This window comes from Ochotona curzoniae, unplaced genomic scaffold (genome assembly GCF_017591425.1).
Source record: "Ochotona curzoniae isolate NIBS_2020 unplaced genomic scaffold, NIBS_Ocur_1.0 contig_3520, whole genome shotgun sequence".
Taxonomy (NCBI): domain Eukaryota; kingdom Metazoa; phylum Chordata; class Mammalia; order Lagomorpha; family Ochotonidae; genus Ochotona; species Ochotona curzoniae.
In genome coordinates, this window is record NW_024465894.1 from 5,120,523 (window position 1) to 5,140,034 (window position 19,512).

Below are 19,512 nucleotides of genomic sequence, written 5' to 3' on the forward strand. Positions count from 1 at the left end.
GAGGTGTCTGTCTGGCTCGCCCCTCTCGGGAGCGATTCTTCCTTTTGTTGCTTTGGGGTTTGTAATGTGAGTGGAAAAGTGACCTGAGTTGGGGTGTACACAGCGGAGTGGAGTGTGGTGCACACGGTCACCTGTGTGGTCACACGAGGGCTGGGTGCAGACCGCTCTCAGGGTCCCTGGTCCTGCTGTGTAACCCTTCCCTGTCTACACTGCTCCCAGGCTGGACATGTCTCTCTGCCCACGGTTTCAAGCAGGCTGGGCCTCATGCTCAAGGTTTGCCAGTATGAGGAAGGTCTGAGTTTGTGCTGCTGGTGGCGTTTTTTTTTTTTTAATCTCCCCTTTTCTGCATCCTGGAAACATTTCTTCGTCATCATCATCATCAGAAAAGGAGGGTTTGGGCAAGTGTGGGACAGTGGTTGGGGCAGAACATGGTAGGTATGTGAGGGAGGTAGGTTCCAGCAGCAGAGCTGCTTAGGGTACAGTGCTGTGGGTCCCCACGCTTCCTGCCCCCACCGCCCTCTCACCGCCCAGCTCTCGTTACCCACCCTGTTTTCACAGTGGCCTTCCAGCCCCACCCAGCCTGCCAGGTTCTTCCCCTTCTTCTCCGGTCACACTGGCTTGCCTGCCGTTCCTTGTGGGTGGCCTGAGCCTCCCATTGTCCCAGCACAATAGCGGTGGCCAAGAGCCTTTGAGCAAACCAGGACAGGAAGCCCCATCTAGGCCAGCCAAGCAGCTCTCCCCGCTTCCTGCCTGCCCCACCGCGCAGGGCCAGGCTGTGTGTGTGTGTGTCCCCTCCTGTCTGGGAGGCTGTCAGTGTCCCCTTCCTGTCTGTGTCCTCTCCAGGGGCCCTGTCAAAATGAGTTCTAGGGACGCCTGTCCCCATAGCCAGTGGAAGCAAGACCAGCAGGTTCTCAGGGGGCCCAGACCCCTTTCTCCCTGTCCTTGGATTTGCAAGCACCTGCTGTGGACCAGACCCAGGACTACAGCTATGAAGGAGAGAAGTCCTCTGCCTTCTGGGAGCTTCCATTTGCTCAATCTGATTGTATCCTGAAGGGTGTATGCAGTCCTGCTGTAATCCTCATGTATGGAAAGAGAAAGCTGGAACCCAGAGTCTAGTGCAGTGTCTCAAGGTCACACAGCAGTTGGGAAGGCCCACCAGAGTTTCACTGTCCATTCTGGGTTGGGCGGGAAGCAAACTCCGCCCTCCTCTGGCAGCCCTCGGGAGGGTGGTCTAAGATTCAAACCCAAACCTGTCCATTTCCAAGCCTGACCTGTATTGTTGGATTCAGGGTTAAGGTTTTATCCCAACCATGTTCCCTTCCTATCTTAGCCTCTTCCTTAGGAGTTAGTAGAGATGGGTGAACCTCAGTTTTCTCATCTGTGAATGGGCTCATTGAAAAAAGTGGCGAGAGGGGAAGGTATTAAGTGTGTGAAGGCCTGATGGATGAGGAGGGGCCCCTCCCAGGGCAGAACTGCTGGGAGAAACAGCATGTGCAGAGGCCGGTGGGAGGAATGTGGCTCAAGTGGCAGGGGGTGAGGTCAGGAGGTTTTGCAAAGAGGAGATCATGGGGATCTGTGGGTTGTAGGAGGATTTGGGATTTTTGTTAAAATTTTGGGGGGTTTTGGCCACAGGTGGCTTGCCTCTGGTTCAAGTTTTTACGGACCCTCCAGCTATGAGGGAGGGCAGGGGGACCAGGGACCGGGGGACCTCCTTAATTTGGGCTGCTTGGACTGGATAGAGGCGGCTCTGGAGATGGAGAAAGTGCATGGCACTTGCTGATGGATCGGAAAGGGAGAGTCAAGAAGAGGGGGCTGGGGTGATTGACCAGAGCCCCTGGCAGGCCAAGATGTTATTGATCAGGCAGGCGAAAGTGGGGAGGGTAACGGAGTGGCAGGGCTGCAGGGAGGCTCAGGAATTGGGGTAGGCCAAGTTCAGGCAGAGGCACTCTCAGGCTTCAGGTGGCAGCTGCGGCTGCGGCTGGCTTTCACGGGAGAAGACTCAGGGTAGGATATGGCATAAACCTGGGGCCCTGACCCTGGCTGTGGTTACCCTGTTGAGGTGGGCCCGTCTTCCTCTGGGCACCCCGCCCCTGAGGTGTGCCATGTGGTGTTTGTTTATCAGCACACCCCTCCTGAGGGACTCCATTCTGGGGGTGCCTTGGCTCCCGCTGCAGCGGTGGAGTGCTGTCAGGTGATGGGTGAGGCCTGGGAGCACCAGCCTCCCCTCTGCCCCCTGCTTCTCCCCACCACTGCCTCAGGCTGCCTTTCCACCTCCCGGCTGCTCAGAGATCCTGCTAGGTAGGCGTGGTTGAGGTTAATGGTCAGGAGGCTGCATGCTCTCCCTGGCACATGCCCCATCTATGCACTGTCACCCCTCCCCCGTCTGTGGACCCCTCCCCCATACTGCATGCCCCCGTGTTGTAATATGGGAGTGTTGCATCTAATACCTAACTCTGTACAGTTAGCTGGCTGGTGGCTGCCAGCATCTGTGTGGCCCTGTGGCTGTGGCAAGATGAGGGGTTCTGTTTCCTAAGGGCTGCCACTTGGTCACTGTGAGGCCCACTTGGGATCAGGCCCCACGTGTGGGTGTACCAGGCAGTGGCTGCTGTAGGTAGCCAACCTCAGGCTCCCTTAGGTTTTGGCTCTGGTCTCTTCCTGCGTCCCTATTTGTTCTTCCCCCAGCACCTTCTTTAGCAGTGGCTCTGCTGCCTGATCTGTCCCACCCACGCCACTTGGAGGCCAGGCCATTGTCGTCCCTGTGCTTGCAACTAGACCCCTGCCCTGACTTCCAGCTTCTGTGCTCAACCTGGAAAATCCAGTTCTTTCCAGTAACAGAGAGCTCTTTCAACCAGCATTTATAAACTGAGAGGCTTTGCTTTCAAAACAAACAACCCCTTAATTTCTGATTTCATTAAAAAAAAGACCCACAAATACCCTCCAACACCAGAACATCTGATGTTATTGGGCCCCTTGTCTCTCTACTTGGAGTGAACTCGCTGGCTCCCGGGTCTCTGCTGCTGCTGCCTGCCCCTGTTACTATCATCGTTACGGGTCACATCTCACCGAGGGTGGAGATGATTTCTCTGTGCTGATTCCCGGAGGAGTAGCAGGCAGAAGGACCATGGTGCATCCCAGTGTGCCATCCTGGGCAGGTGGCTAATTGTGGAGGTGTGCTCATGCGAGGTAAAGACAGGCTGGAGCAAGGTGTGAGGCATTCTGGGAGCACAACTGGGTTTTGGCATGTATGGGGGGAAGAGTAAGAACACACATACACATGTACACACACATATGCACATCAGCACGCAACATACTCAGATGTATGCACATAAACATATTTTTACCCGTACACATACACTCCCACATACATGCATGCATTTATGTGCACTCACACTCAGATACACAATGCATTGACATGCACACATACACACATGCACAGCCCATAATACTTTCACATATACACACACATACTCTTGCTGACACGCCCACTGACTCATGCATATGCATGTATGTTCACACATCCTTATGTGTGCTTTTACAAACGCTTCCTTGGAAAGATTCCCAAGAAATTAATGGCCATTTTGTCCATCTGGAGGGTGGGGAGGAGTTAGATGGGCGGGTACTGGGGTGTATAAGGGACATATTTTGTGTTTGGGGCATTTTATGTGTTTGAATTTTGAGCCAGAGTTTTAGAATTCTAAAGGGTGGCAAATGGGTTGTGGTCAGAAGGGGACCCATGGGAGGTGGCACAGAAGAGGCCACAGCTGCCCCTCATCCAGAAAACAACAGCACAGGCTGGAAATAATGTAAGCCAAAGGTGCAAATTTTTTTTTTTTAAAAAGGTATGATTTTCAACATTTGTTTAAGAGGCAGAAAGAGAGAATGAGCTCCAGCCTGTTGGTTCATTCCCCAGATGGGTACAACCTCACGGACTGGATTGAAGCCGGGAGCTAGGAGCTCTGTCTAGCTCGCTCTCATGTGGACGGCAGGAGCTGGCACCTGCTGCCTCCTGAGTCTGCATCAGCAGGCAGCGGGGGTTAGGAGGGAGGCAGGGACTAGAACCTGTGTACTCGGATTCAGCATGTAGGAGACTTAACACGGGGCCTCAACCACGGGGCTGAATGCCTGCCCTTTGAGTGTGTATTTACTCCACCAACCTACTGCCCCTCAGTGCTTGGTCCAGCCCTCTCCCCAACCCCCAGGAATTGCCTTATGTGCACATGTGTATGGGTTGGAGGCGAAGCCATCTGGCTCAGCTAACTGCAGTGTGTGGTGGAACTGGCAGCTCAGACATGGCATGGTTGTGCCTTGGTGCCATAGTGAAGCCCCAAAATGTGCTCAGCGAAATGTAGTACTTTGGAAACTGCCTGTGACTATCTTTGGGGAATCCATGCGGATTCTGTGTTGTTGGTGCCAGCACAGGGTCAGTGAACACTGGGGTGTGGGGAGGGGAGGGCGTATTCTTTGTTAAGCTTTACATCCAGGTAGGTTTTTCCTGTTCACTGCCCATGACCTGGGTCCCTGCCAGCCCCCAGGTTCCTGTTGACATTTGCACTCGGGCCGGCTGCATTGTGGGGCCGTCCTTGGGAGAATGGCAAGTGCGAACGCTCACCTTTGCTCATCTCTCTTCTCCTCCAGGCATTCCTGCAGCGCATCCGGCAGAATGTGGCGGACTCCGTGGAGAAGGGCCTCACTGAGGAGAATGTCAAGGTGTGACTTTATGCATGGCGCAGGACCTGCCGCTGGGTGCCTAGCTGCTGGGGGAGGGACACTTACAGGCCATGGAGGCAGGTGGCCCAGGACCTTGGGGGCTGCTGGCTCTGCACTCTCCCAGCCGCCAGCTGCCTCCGCACTCTGGGGTGAGCCTCAGGCCCCACTCCCGAGCTCAACACCCTCTCAGAGGGTGCTCTGGTGCCAGGCCAGTGGAAAATCCCTTCTCAAGCATGCTGGGAGCTCTGTGCCTCCCACCCCGACCCCTGTCCTGGGCTCATGAATCATTGGGTCCAGCTTGGGCTTGGCTGTGGCTCTGGGGAGTTGAAGTAGAGGTCAGTGGCCCCTGTGTGCCTGGCTGAGGTCCTTGTGCTCCTGGTTAGCCTGGCTAGCTCCTGGGACTTTGCCTTCTGGGAAGCTGCCTTCCAAGTCCTTGGGGTTCTGGTCCCAGGGGAGACAAGGGGATGGAGGTGGGGAGCAAATGTGCAAGGTGCCCTACATTTATAGCATACAGAGGACTTGGTCAAGGAAGGCTTCCTGCAGTGTTCTGTGTGTCTGAGTGGTAACCTTGTGCACTGACAAGTCTAAGGCCAAGTTCAAAGGCAGAGCCAGAGAGAGAGAGAGAAAAGAGAAGGAGGGAGGGAAAGAGGGAGAGCGTGAGAGAGCCATCCACTGGTTGACTGCCTGTGGTGCCGGTTGAAACCAGGAGCTTCATCCTGGTCTCTCATGTGAGTTCAGGGGTTCAGGCAGGCACCATGTGCTACCTCCCAGGAGTGTCAGCAGGAAGCTGGAGCAGATAGGATATGGGGTGTGGCTATCCCAGGCAATGGCTAAACCCACTGTGCCTTAGGGCACTAAACCCAATTTGTCATGCAAGAAAACTGAGTTGGGAAATGGAAAGGGACTGAGGGGGACTAACTCTAGGATGGGGTGGTGGGGGTGATGGGAGTTGAGGTTCTTTTTCTTTTCTTTCTTTTTTTTTTTTTTAAGATTTATTTGTTTGAAAGGCAGAGTTACAGAGACGGATGGTAAGATGAGGAGATAAGAAGAGAGCTATGGGAGCACCCAGCTTGCTCTGATCCTACCTCTGCCTGCGTTGGGGAGTGGCTGGTGCTCAGCCTTGCTCTGCCCCCTGCACCTTGGTTAATGCCGCCATCTTCTTCCTTGGGCTCCCCTTTTGCTCCCAGATCCTGTTCTCCAACATTGAGGACATCTTGGAGGTGCACAAGGATTTCCTGGCTGCGCTGGAATTCTGTCTGCATCCGGAGCCACAGTCTCAGCACGAACTTGGCAACGTTTTCTTAAAATTCGTGAGTACCACACCCCCGCACCCATAACATGTGGGCCCCTTTGGCCGACTGGCTTTCTCTGCCAGGTCCCTGCTTGGCCTGCCTGTTTGGGAGAAGGGATGGTCATGGTGGGCAGGCAGGACCAGCAGGAAGCAGACAGTGGTGGTTTTAGTGGTCCCTTTGGGATTGCTTTTCTCTCCCTAATGGCGAAGGTTCCTCTGTGTTTGAAATGGAGCTGGTGGGATGGGTGGGCACTGGGGTCTGCACTGGAAATATACAGAGGCGAGATGGGGTCCGTTCTGGGTAGAAAAGTGTCCTTAGGCTACATGAGGGAGCAGAGACTGTTGAGGGGGCAGCAGGGAGCCCAGCAGAAGGTCACCCACCAAGTCCCAGTGGATGGTGCCCTGAGTGGCATGGGGGCCGTGGGGGTGGTGAGGAGGGTGGGCAGCTGTGGTTTGCGAAAGGGAAAGCTGTGAGAATTGGGTGGGATGGGGGGATGTACGGCCTCCACTTTGGGCTCAGAATGACGAGTGAACGCTTGCTTCCCTGGAGTCAGCAGCCACAATTCAGAACCCTCTGATGAGCTGCATGACCTCGGGCAAGCCACTGCATCTCAGGGCTTTGGTCTCCATCTCTGTGAAGTGGGAGTGGTGGGAGAACCTTCATAAGGATGCAGGGAGTTCATCTGAGCGAAGCCCTTGAAGCCAGTCCAGCCCTGAGCTGCTGTTGCCCGAGTGTCCTCTGTGGGTGCTGGTCCAGCCAGGATACCAGGGGCTTCCTGAAGGAGGGGAAGAGGAAGCAGAGAAGGGGTAACTCCAAGTGCCAAAGACCCTGACTTGGGCTCTTCTGCCTCTCTAGGAGGGATTCCTGACCCCCTGGAGATGCAGAAGAGGGTGGGCTGGGTGCTTTCCTTGTCCTTTCTGTCCTCACCTCCTAGATTTCTTGGTGTGGCCTCATCCAGTTAGCCTGGGTGAGGGCAGTGCTTAGCCCCGACCCATGACCCACTGAGTGGAAGGTCAGGCCTTTCTGCCACGGCATCCCGACCCAGGGACCTCCCATCATCCCGAGATCTCAGTGCATGTGCGAGCCTGGCTTGTCTGACTTTGTATCCTGATACTGCTGCCTCCCAACTCTGAGCTCCTGGGAGGAGGACCTTGCCTCCCTGTTCTCAGTCTCTGCATCTGTGACCTGGGGCTGTTGAGGCCCATCTGCTCAACTGGTTTAGACAGTGAGAACCCATGAGGTCCCTTGCACCTGCTCAGGAATTTGTGGATTCTCAGGGCCACAGCCTTGTGCCTGCTGAGCCTCATCCCAGGCTCTCGGGAGTGTCCACTCAGTGCAGTGGGGCCTCACGTCAGGGCCCAGGATGGCTGTCCCTGGCCCAGACAGCAGTGAGATGCTCCTGAGATCAGACACCTGTTGCATAGTAGTACACACAGCCTCCCCGCTCCTCTTCCCTGAGCTGCCCCAGACCCTGTCTATTCCCCCATCGTCCTCCCAACCACCACACCACCACCTGAGCTCCTCACTGTTCTGGAACAGGCCACGCCCACTACCTCCTCTGACACCTGTGTGTTCTCTCCCTCCCTGGCTTGGTTGTCAGAGCCCTTTGCACTTTGATCCTTAGGGGGTGTTCTCCCTGTTGGGGAGTTGTCTGTTAGCACCGGGGCAAGGGTCACTGTCATGTGTCCCTGCCTCTTAAACTCCAGTTCAGCTGCCCACTGCATAGACTGGCAAACTTGAGAGGAGGGTCAGATGCAGGGTCACAGCCCTCCATAGGAGAGCTGGGATCAGAGCATTCTTGCCAACGGCACTGGGCACCTTCAGCTCAGCAGCTCACACACTGAGTTTGTACATTTTGCTGTGTCTGGGTGCTTCATCATTTCAACAATTTACTGGAAAAAAAAATCACCGAAAGGGTGAAGTCTTTGTCATCCCTGAAAGTAGACAGTGAGCGTCTCTTCCTCTAAAGAATTCGTGAAAACAAGTGCAGTGGAAACTACTTGCTCAGCCTCTTCCTGTCCTGAAGGCCTGGGACCACGGCCGTCCTGGGCGTGATCTCAGCAACGCTCGGGGAGTGATGGGTGTGGGTGGGGCGCGGAGTGCACCTTGCAGATAGGAATCATCGCACAGGGTATGAGTCAATGTTGTGCGATTTCCAAATGGCATTTTTCATGTATGATTTATAATTCCTGCCTCCCACCTGCCTGAGCTCTTGGAGGTGGCGCTGACTCAGCCTGTGCCACCAAGTGCAGGTGCAGGTGCAGGTGCAGAGGCCCTCTGGGAAATGGGTGCCCGAGGGAGGAGACAGCATGTGTGCCCCAGGCTGGGAGCCAACTTGGCACTTAGGAGCAGGGTGGCAGCCACAGCAGGCGGGGGTCAGGACTGCCATGAGGCGTCAGTTCCTGTAAGGGCTTTGTGGGACCTCCAAGGTTGATGCTGGGCCCTAAGAAACCACTGCAGGCTTTTAGCAAAGCGCTAGTGTGGTCAGAGGTAGGAGTTTGTAAAAACTGATACATTTTATATATTTGAAATGCAGAGAGAGAGAGAGAAAAAAAGAAATCTACCTGCAGGTTCAATCCCTAAGTGGCCATAGCCCAGCTGGATCAGGAGCCGGGAGTTTCATCTGGGTCTTGCATGTGGGTGGCTGGGGCCTCCCAGGGTGTGTCAGTAGGGAGCTGAGTCAGAAGCAGAGCAGCTAGAAGCCTCACTCCAGTGTGAGATGTGAGTGTTCATCTCCCGGCTGCTGCACGTCTGATCTGGCTCCCTGCTCATGGCCTGGGAAAAGCAGTGGAGAATGGCCTAAGTGTTTGGGTCCTTGCCATCCGTGTGAGAGCTCAGAGGAAACTCCTGGCTTCTGGCTTCAACCTGACTCAGACTGACCTGGACACTGCGGCCACTTGGGGAGTGAACCAGAGGATGGGACATCCCTTTCTCTTTGTCCTCCCCCCCCGCCCCAATTCTCTGTAATTCTGACTTTTAAGTAAAAGGCTGTCTTCATGGCAGGTGAAAAAACCCTCAAGTCAAGTAGAGCTGGTCGGCTCAGGTAAATGAAGTGGTGGAGTGGGGTGGCTTCAGGCATAGCTGGAGCCAGGATGCTGCATGCTGTTTTCAGGACCTCTCTCCGCACGCCTGGGCTCTGCTGTTTTTTGTATCAATGGCCAGAGCTGAGCTGTTCCAAAGCCAGAAGCCTCTTCTGGGTCTCCCAAATGGGCTCTGGGTCTCAATGCTTTGGGCCCATCCTCTGCTGCTTTCCCAGGCCACAAGCAGAGAGCTGGATTGGAAATGAAGCTGCTGGGACTGGTTCTATTCTTTCTCTCTTCCTTTCTCCTTCCCTTCCTCCTTCTTGGATCTATTTATTTGAAAGGCAGAGCTTCAGACATAAAGAAAGAGACACACACATGCAAGGGGCGGGGGGAAGAGGTCTGTTCACTGGCTCACTGCCCAAATGACCACCACAACTACCCCAAAGCCAGGAGCTAGGAACTCTGTCCTGGTCTCTTCCATGGGTGTCAGGGGCCCACATATCTGAGTCATTCTATGCTACCTTATCAGAGAGCTGGGTTGGAAGTACAGGAGCTAGGACTCAAACAGGTGCTCTAACCTGGGATACTGATGTTGCAGATGATAGCTTAAATTGCTGAGCCACGACGCTGGCTTCCCTGCTCCCCGCCCCATCCCACTGGCTTTGTGCTTGGAGGAGGGGGATGGTGTGTGCCTCTCAGGCTGCCACTTTATCCCTCAGCAGTCCCATGGAGGCCTATAATTCCAGCATGAGTCCTTGCGGGTTGTCACTGGCTCGGCTTGACTTGTATGGCCACTGTTGCCAGAGCAGGAAGCCCTTTGATTGGTATGTCCTGGGTCACATGTGCATCTGTGGGTAGGTCAGGTCAGTCTAGACAGAAGCTAGAAGCTGGTTTGCGGACCACGGGGACCCTCTAAGTTCCTCTTAGTGTTTGCTTCTCTTTTTCTGCCTGATTCCAGGCAGGGACTGCTGGCCCTGCACTCACCTCAACAGGTGCAGACTCTGGCCCTTTGGAGTTCACAGTTGATGGGTGGGTAGTAGGACACGCTAGAGGGGTCACAACCCTCCTCTGTATGTCTTAAAGTCTGCCTGGTACTGTCCTCTGATGGCCTTCCCTGGTCTGGGACACTCACCCAACCACATTACAGATGACAATACGCAGGATCAGAGTCTTGTCTTTGCCAAGGTCACAGAGCTGACAGCCAGGGGGAGTTGGGCTGTGGACCTGGGAAGGCTGGCTGCAGTACCTGCACATGGCAGTGGTTGGTGTCAGTGGTCATGGGGACCTTAGTGTCTTAACGCAGTGCTTGTAGCATGTGTGTGTGTGTGTGTGTGTGTGTGTGTGTATGTGTGTTCACAAATGTACTTGAAAGCCAGAGAGAGACTGTGTGCTGAGTCACTCTCCATATGGCCATACAACAGTCAGGGCTCATTCAAGCCAAAGCCAGGAGCCCCAGGACTCCCATTGAAGGCTCCCACTTGGGTGGTAGGACCCCAAGCACTTGGGGGTGTTTTCTGCTGCCTTCCCAGGCGCAGTAGCAGGGGGGGGGGCTGGATCGGAAGTGGGTTATCTTCCTGCTCTGTAACACTGACCCCTGACAGTAGGGATGTTTGGGCCAGGGAAAGCCCCGGGAGAAGAAACTTTTCTAGTTCCTTCCATGTGGCTGGGACTTCCTCCTGCCATGCCCTCCCTTTGGAGCCCCTGGGGAGCGTCCAGACACTCAGGCCTGTGCCCATCACTAACATCGAGAAAGAATCCCTGTGACCTTGCTGCAGCCAAGGTCATGGTTCCAGATAAGTCCAGCTGACCCCTCCCCCAACCCTGCCCATGAGTTCCAACTATGTCCAGATGAGCCCCCTTGTCATCCAGACTTCCTCTCACCCATCTCTGTCAATATTGACAGGTACTTAGGCTCATTTGAAACAGGGAACTAGAACAGGTCTGTTCGGGCAGTGAGGGAATGCTGGGTCCCCCCTCTTTTTCTTCTGTGTCCTTGGCGTCTCTGCAGACAGCACGCCATCAGTGAGGAGCCTGTGGCTGGGGGGCTCATTGTGTCTCCCCGTGTGATACTGATGTTGGCGATGGTGTTTGACACATGCAGCTTGTGTGTTGTAGTAGGCTGTGAAGGTTCCCTGGAGTGTACAGCGGGGCAGTTTGTCCCGAGATGTGTATATGTGTGTGTCTACTCTATGGGAACTGGGGCATTGTTTAGATTTTTTTCTCCCTTGTAGATGTATGTTTATTGTGTTTGTAAGCTAAAACCTGGGCAGTGTTTTGCAGTCTTGTATCTCACAGTTTGCATGCCAGGCACTTTCTGCTCATTGGACAACTCAGTAGGTCACTGTGCCCTACTATGCCTTGTGCTGGGGCTGGCTTGCTGTACCCCTTGCACACTACGGTATGTCCTCGCCTCGGGTTCCGCTCTACTTGGGGAGCACAGTGCTGAATTTCTAGTGCTCTGCTTCCCTTGCCCTGGTGCCACGGGACCCTTTGGGGTTCGGTTTATGGGGTGTGTGTATCCACCTCTCATTCCCACCCCTTTCCTGTGCTGTGACCCTGACCTGGAAATCGGCACGGGGTTATGAGAGTTTGAATCCTGGTTCTGTTACCACACTCACTGCAAGCCCTAGGGCAGGTCACTCTGCTTTGGTTTTCCCATGTGCAAATGGGTCTATTCCTAGTAACTAAATAGAAGCTTAACTGGGAAGACTGAGCTTACCCTCTGGTCCAGAAAACAGAGTACAGCCCATGCTTGGTACCCTGGTCCCGCATAGCAGGGTGTCTCTTAGCTGGTGCACACGGAACCCCCAGCACCAATGGGGCTGGCTGGGGTCACTCACTCATGTCAAAGGCCTTCCCCCTTCTAACTCCCCAGCCTCCTTGCAGGTTCCCACGGAAGGGTGGCAGGGGCTTGTTTAGAAACAAGGCAGGCTGCCTTCCTTGCATCCCCACCTCTTCCTTCCTTAGTTTCATGGGGTCTCCCTTGTCCCTTCCCATCCCCCTCCAGGTTCAAGCCTGTCAGCCTTTCCTCCCTGGTAGCCTACCCAGGACATCCTTGTTTGGGGCTTGGCAAATTCTGAGCCTTTTGGAACCAAGGCTGCTCTGTTGAGAGCTTCCTGCTAAGATGGCTTGTGACCTTCCAGTTCCGGAAACTCTGACCGCTGATTGAGGACCTTGTGACCTTTCCGGTGACCTCTAGGCTGCATGAAGAAGACCAGCCTTGGCCTCTGTGAGGGAGGGACTTTTATCAAGCTCCTCTTTCCATATGAGGAAACCGAGACACAGGGAGCTCAGGTAGCTCACCTAGGGAATGCAGCCAAGTTCAAGTCCAGGATGCGTGGCTCTGGTTGCTGCTCTCCACCCTGGGCCGAGCTACTTCCTGCAAGTTTTCCAAGTAGCTGGGGCAGGGGGGAATGTGGAGACCACTTCCCCTACTGTCCCGGCTGCCACGGTCTGGACTGATTCCATCCTCCCAGGTCAGCTGACCCAGCCGTACTGTGGCCTGTCTGCCACTGGCTCCCTCCCTGTCTTGCAGAAGGACAAGTTTTGCGTGTACGAGGAATACTGCAGCAACCATGAGAAGGCCCTGCGGCTGCTGGTGGAACTGAACAAGATACCCACTGTGCGTGCCTTCCTGCTGGTGAGTTCACTTCTCCTACCCCATGCCAGCCCGCCTGGACACCCAGGGGAGCCCTGCGCTCACCTGCGCTGTCTGATCCCTTCTGATCTAAGACAGCAGGGATCTGCAGACACCTTCTGGGTACGTTAGTGGGGGTGGGGCTTTTACTTTGCTTGTTCTTGTGATGACGCCGGCTGGGCTCACACCGTTGTGGTCCTTGGTAAAGGAATGAACATATCTCCAGTAAAACCTCATTTTCAAAAACAGGCAAAAGGCCTGACAGAGGTCGATATCAATTCCTGGTTTAAAGCAATGGTCCTACTACAAGTGGTAGTAATTATAGTTACTGCTGCTACTGTTTGGATTCCTAGCATTATTAGGATTATTTCATTATGGCAGAAGGAAAATCCAAATCAAACAACATCCTTGGCTGCTGGTGTGGCTCACCACCTGTGACACTGGCGTCTCGGGTCGAAGCACTGGTTCCAGTCCTGGATGGCCTGCTTTTCTGAGCTGGCTTAATGTTTATGTCCCCAAGAAGGCAGCAGGGGATGGGCTGTGTACAGAACCCAAATGCTCTTGCTGACCCCTGGCGTGGTCTTCCGAGTCTGGACCATTATGCCCAAGTTGAAAGTCAGTCATTAGGTGACAGAGTAATTTCTCTCTCTCACTTTCCCTCCCCTTTTCCTTCCCTTTGCTCTTCTTCTGCTTCCCTGTCTCCAATACTCAGCCTTTCAAATAAACAAACAAATCTTTAAAAAGAAAAAGAAAAACAACACCCCAAAAGCCGGTTTCCTGGCTTACTTTTCTGGGAAGCTTAAGACCTGGTCAACCGCAGGGGTCAAATGAGGCCACCCCGAACACGTCTCTGGACTCTGCTTGTTGTCTGCCCCAGCTCTCCTTGCAGGTCTGCCTTCCCCAGGAGCTGGCAGTCCAGCCTCCAGCAGTCCCACGTGTCCACTTCTCAGAGCTGAGCAACTCCAGGCCTAAGAGCCAGGAGTGAAAGTTGCGGGTCTGGTGCTCATTGGCTCACCTTGGCCCAGAGCCTTAGGCTGGGGTCATTGACTGGTCTTCTGAAGGCCCAGTGAGTGTACACAAGGACAGGATAAACAAGCATGCCCCAGGAGTAGATGCCCATGCGGGCTTCTCTGCACTTAGAAAGACCATCCCTTTCACATGAAACAGTTTGTCCCTTTCTTGGAGCTTTCCAAGCTGCTGTCACCTGTGTGGGAGTTCCCTGGTACCTGTGTGTGCTTTTGGGCATCCCATGGGTCTCAGTGGCTTATGCTGGCTTGTCAGCCCTGTGGGTGTCGATGTGGTGTGGTATGGGGTTGCAGGCCCTTGGGTAATGTCCTAACCTCTCACTGGATCCTGATCACCACCACCGCCACCCCTCCGGAGGGGGCAGGAGGGCTGGGAAGGCGGACACACCCTTATCCCCTGAAGGGCATTCTGGGACTGCACCTGGCTCTTGGGTTCTGGTCCTGTTGTCTAGAACCTAGTCCTGTGGCCTTCCCTAGCTGCAAGGGAGGCTGGAGAATGGAGACTTTGTCCTAGGGACTCCAGGGCATCACTGAGAATACTTACTGGGCAGGGGGGATGCCAGGGAACCTTGGCCACAGGTGAGTTTGTGGATTCCAGAATACTCAGGACATTTCTAAGGGATGTGCTTGAAAAGCTGCGGAGCTCCTTGGGTTCACACACAGAGACCCTCACCCCCAATCTGTTTATTTCCCCACCAAGAATTCGGCGTTGAGGATCCGAGGGTGGAGGCGTCAGCTGACCTGGCATGCCAAGTGCTGACGGCATTCTCAGCTCTCTGTTGCAGAATGTACTGCTCACAGCACAGCCAGCAGCGAAATCTGTCCCAGACTCTGATAGAAGAACCTGCCCGTTTTCCTCCCAAGCCTGTGTGTGCTGCCCAGTTCTGGTGGACACCTGAGGCAGAGCCCACTGTTGACCAGCTTCTCTGCATTTTTGGCTCATTGTTTTGCTGGTTTGCCTCTTCCTGCTTCCATCTTTGGGTTCGCAAAAATAGTATGGACACAACGCAAGGATAAGTCTGATCCGTGTGAGACATCATGCATGCCAGAGAGATAGATGACAGCATTTGTGTCTCTCCTGCTGTTGGCTCGTAGGCAGCCTGGCCGAAGGTCCTGCCCTCTGAGGGTTCCCCTGGGGCCCAGGAAGATGGCAGGAGGGTGATGACGTGGGCATGGCGTGGTGACAGCCTGGGCTCCTCTCCTGCCTTTCTCATGTGCAGTCTTCCTGGTGAGCCAGGCTGCCGCTTTCCCCACAGCAGCTGGGCTGAGCCAGGCAGGGCAGGGGGTGGGTGAGTGGAGTACCAGCTTATGCACCATCTGGTTCCCTCCTTGTTGGCATCTCCCAGCTTTTGGCCACCTGTGCAAGGGCTGTGGGGAGTTTCTGACAGGATGTTGAGGGGCGGGGAAGAGGCAGAAACCACCTTTCCATTCACAGTGTGCTGTGTACCAGTCTTGTAATGGGGTTAGTGATGTTGCCTTTCTGTGTCTTAGTTTTCTTGTCTGTAAAATGGGGGTGATTTATTCATTAGGCACCTTCTTTTTTTGTTTTGTTTGCTTTTTGGGTTTATTTCTTTTTAAAAATATTATTTTTGTTTTTGATGGTTTTTACATAGTTGATTAGGGTGATTAGGGTCAAGGGCTACAGGAAGGTGGGTGAGATAACAATTTCCACCATCTTTTTTTTTTCCTTCCTGTATCTGGGGGAAGGAGGGAGATAAGGAGAGAAGCCACACCCAGCCTCCCAAACACTTTTGCACCCTGGGATGGTAGGGCAGCCACCCGACACCACTCCAGGGTCCCCGATGTGGGGCATGCTCTGAGGGTCCTGCTCAAGAGGTTTTGATAATCCGACAGTTCTGAATTACTGCCAATCTCACCACTCCAAGCACGATGAAATCTCTCCAAAACCCTCTGGTTGACATAGTCCACCTTAGAGTCTTTGCCCAGGAGACTTAATGCCAACACTTGGTTGGAGGTAGTCGATCGATTTGTTCTGTCCTCCCGTTCTCTGTTGTGGTACCAGGTGTTCTTTGCAGACTCCACTGTACTGCATTAGGCACCTTCTTAATGAGCACCACCTCCTGCGTGACAGGGAGTGTTCCGAGATCTGGGATATGGTGGTGGATACGGCTCCCCTGGAGTCGCTTTTCCGGTGAGGGAGGTGCAGGTGAGACATGATGCTGTGGCATGGCGTCCCCTGGAGGAGATGAAGTCAGCTCTGGACGATGTTTGGAGGGAGTCAGAGTGGTGGCTGCTGTTTGGACAAACTGCATCCTAGGTGACATTTAAGCAGGAGTAGGGATGACATGGGGGAGGAAAAGAGGGGGTAAGGGCTGCCTGGATGTACGGAATTCCGTGTGGAGGGTAGTGGTTAAGCTGCTGTTTGGGATGCTCTGATCCCAGACTCTAGTGCCCGGCTTTGAGTCCCAGCTTTGCTGTTTGTTCCAGCGTCCAGCTCATGTGCACCTTGGGAGGCAGCAGGGGACAGCTCAAGTCCTTGGGTCCCTACTACCCGCATGGGGGTCCTGGATGGAGTCCCTGGTTCCTGGCTTTGACCTGACCAGCCTTGGCGGCTGTTGGGGAGTGAACCAGTAGGTGGGAGACCTCATCTATTTGTTTTTACTTTTCAGATAAATTTAGGAAATCCACACACAACATGCACATGCACACACAGAGAATTCCAGATGGACAAAGTGCCAGTGCGCTGGCCCTGGGCTTGTGGAGGGGCTTAGGAGGGAGAGGGGGTCGGAGAGGTCGTGAGAAGCCAGGTAATACAGGAGGATTCAGTCCTGGAAAGGGACTGGGTTTTCCTAAGCTTTTTTTTTTGAACTGGGGTGCGGCACACCTGCAGTGAAGGTGGTCCTAGGAGATGAACCTCATTGATTGCCACGTCTGTGATGCCAGCCCTGAGACCAGGAGCTGCGACATGTCCATCTACTCCTTTTCGGTCATGCCCTCCTCTGCCTCCAGGCATGAGCACACACTGCTCTCTCACCAAAGCTGTTTTGCCCCTTCTTGAGTTTTACATGAGTGCTTCAGCACGGAGTCTGGGTGCCCAGCAGCCTGTGCAAGTCCCCATGTGGGCACCCATGGCAGGATGTTGGAGACTGCAACTAGGAGGGGCTGAGCATAGGAGCAGCTTGGCATCCTGGGGGCCCTTTGGCTGTGTGAGGGTGGGACCGAGGGGCCAGCAGAGGCCTCATTCCTTCTCTCCAGGGTGCAGGAACAGTTACATAAACTGGGGGCTGAACACAGCTGGACTTCCCTTGCAGTGTTGGAGGCCAGCGGCTCACAATCCTGGCAGTTTTAAGCCGTACCCCCACTCCATAGCTCTGGGGATGGATGCTGCCCTGGTTTGTGCAGCATCACTTGGTTGTGTCTTGTGCCATCCGTGGCCGCTTTCTCTGTATCCTCCCCTCTCCATCCAGTGTGACTGCATTTAATCAGTAACACTTGCAAGAGCCTCAATCACACCTGATGCCCTGGGTGGAGGAGGCCCAGGTTGGGCAGATATCATTTGCTACCACCCCTCCCTCAGGGCTCTTGCACTTGTCCAGGCAGAAGGTGCTGGCAGCTAAGAAAAGGATGTTGCTGGGAGTGATGGTCAGAGGCACTTGGAAGGCACAAACCTGGGGGGCACCCCCGTGCCTCATAGCTGGCTGTGGGGTGGGAGCCAATGACAAAGGTCTGGGTGTGTGAAAGTGGTTGAGACCCATGACCGTTTTCATTCTGGGGGTGTGAAGTTCAGGCTGCCCAGGAGACAGCCCAGAGCAGGTGTGGGGCAAGTGGCCTGAGAGCCTAATGTTTAGGGAAGGGGCTGGCAGGAGATGGCCCGTGTGAGCATGTTCAGCATTAAGATGGTGTTCAAAACGTGGGTCTGAACAGGATGGGCAGGGAGTGGGTGTGGACAGACATCAAGTGGGAGCCGGTGGCCCCGGGTGGGCGGCATGAGGCTGCCACCGCTCCCATTCTGTGACGAGCAGGAGGAGGGTGCAGGAGGTAATCCCTCGGACTCCTCCCTCTGGCCGGTGCCCGGGTGTGATGAGAGAATAGTGAATGGCAGCTCTGTGTGGCTTGGCTTCTTTCTCTCTCTCTCTCTTTTTTAATGAAAATAAAGTAGAACAACAGTCTGAGTGTGGTTGGTGGCTGGGCCAGCCCTGTGAAAATGCCTTGATCCTGGACAAAGAGACCGGCCCTACTTCTGCCAAGTGCCTGGGGCTTCTGGAAAGCTCCCCCTCCTTCCCTGCTACTCCATCCCCCCTCTGCTCCCTGCTCTCTGCCCGGAGCTGACATCATCAAGGGCAGTTTGTGACCAGTGCTGGCTTGGAGAACAAAGGCCTGAGTGTGAGCAGTGACAGGCCTGGCATCTCCCAGCTGCAGCAGCCTGCATCCCCTGGTCTGTGCCAGGGGTGGACACTGGGGTGAGAACTGTGGTGCTGGGCCACAGCAGGGTCTGGGCTGCCCAGGACTCTGCCTCTGCAAGGAGAGAGCTCTTTGTGGTCCCTGAGAGGCAGTGGAGGCAGGTGGCTCTGGGTCTGGGACCAGCTGAACTTACTACAGTTTCCTTGTGGGTCACAGGGAGACCGCAGTTCATGCTCTGTCCTGCCACTGCGGCAGGGACCCACACGTATGTGAGGTGTGAGGCATTTAGTTGCCAGCACATGGCGGGCACCTGGTAATGGCCCTCCAATCTTGTTTTCACTGGAAAATTAACAGGGGGCCGTTGGGCGGTTTTCCAAACAAATGTCCTGGCACTGTGCCCAGTACTTAGTAAGCCCACAGTACACACTCATGGAAGAAATGAATGAATGAATGAATGAATGCCTTTCCCGCAGCATCCTGACTCATTTGCAGTCTGCTAGGGTGGTGTTGACTGAAACCCCCTTATTTGCTGCATGTGCTGGCGGCTTGTTCATTCATGAGCTTGTTTGTGAATTCATTCACTTGGGCATGCGTGGAGCACATCATAAGCACGGGGGACCAGGGGCTAAGAGGGGCATGGCGGGGGCCCGCAGGCCTGTCGCCTATAGTTCCCGCCACCCAGAAGACGGCTGCTTCAGCTGGAGTGCCTCCAGGGGGAGAGCACAGTGCTGTAATGTGCTCTGTAGCCCCGTGGAACAAGCAGCCTACTGTGCAGGCTGCAGGAGGAAGGGAGCCTGCACTGGAGTGAGTGCAGGTGGAGTGGCTGCGTAGGCAGACTAGCATGATGGCCGCCCCCCGCCCCCGCCGACTCAGATGCTGCATCTGCCAGGCTGGCTTTAGACCCCACCTGTTCTGGAGGGTGACCTTGAGGTGAAAGACTCAACCTCTTGGGCCTCAGCGTTTCAAGCTGTGAAACGGGAATATTGGGTCTCAGTGCCCGTGAAGATTGGTGGTCAGGCTCAGAAGCCTCGTGACATTGTGAATGTATGCAAAGCCTCGGTCAGCATTAGCAGTTGATGGGGTTGGTTCCATGACTGTGAGTACGTGGGCACTGGGGAAGAGAAGGTGTCCTTGCTGAGAGGCTGGCCTGACGGGCAGGTCGCTGTGTTGACTGGCATGGACAGGTGCTGGCGGGTGAGCCTGGGAGTTGTTGGAACTGTCTCCATTCCTGGTGGAACTGCAGGCTTTAACCCTGCACGCAGGCTGTGCTCAAGCTCCTACCTCCCATGTATCATGGGATCCCTGGTTGGCATTTGGCGCATGTCTTGGAATTGGCTGTTTACAGGCCTCACACAGGCCACGTCTCTCACTGTTTCCCACGTCTTTACAAGATCGGAGTGAAAGGGCTCACAGTGACCATAGCCTTCAGGTTCTCTTTTCTGGCTTGAGACTGTGTCGGAGCCTGT

General features: G+C 54.6%; 1 protein-coding gene across 2 annotated transcripts in view; it reads left to right on the plus strand.

Moving 5' to 3' along the window:
* The window catches only part of PREX1 (phosphatidylinositol-3,4,5-trisphosphate dependent Rac exchange factor 1), a 127,319-nt gene that overhangs the window by 48,844 nt on the left and 58,963 nt on the right, over nt 1–19,512 (plus strand). For both annotated transcript variants that reach the window (XM_040981353.1, XM_040981352.1), the window contains exons 2-4: nt 4,636–4,707; nt 5,895–6,017; nt 12,558–12,662. In XM_040981353.1, the coding sequence (XP_040837287.1) occupies nt 4,636–4,707; nt 5,895–6,017; nt 12,558–12,662 (300 nt within the window). The remainder of the gene's footprint in view (nt 1–4,635; nt 4,708–5,894; nt 6,018–12,557; nt 12,663–19,512) is intronic.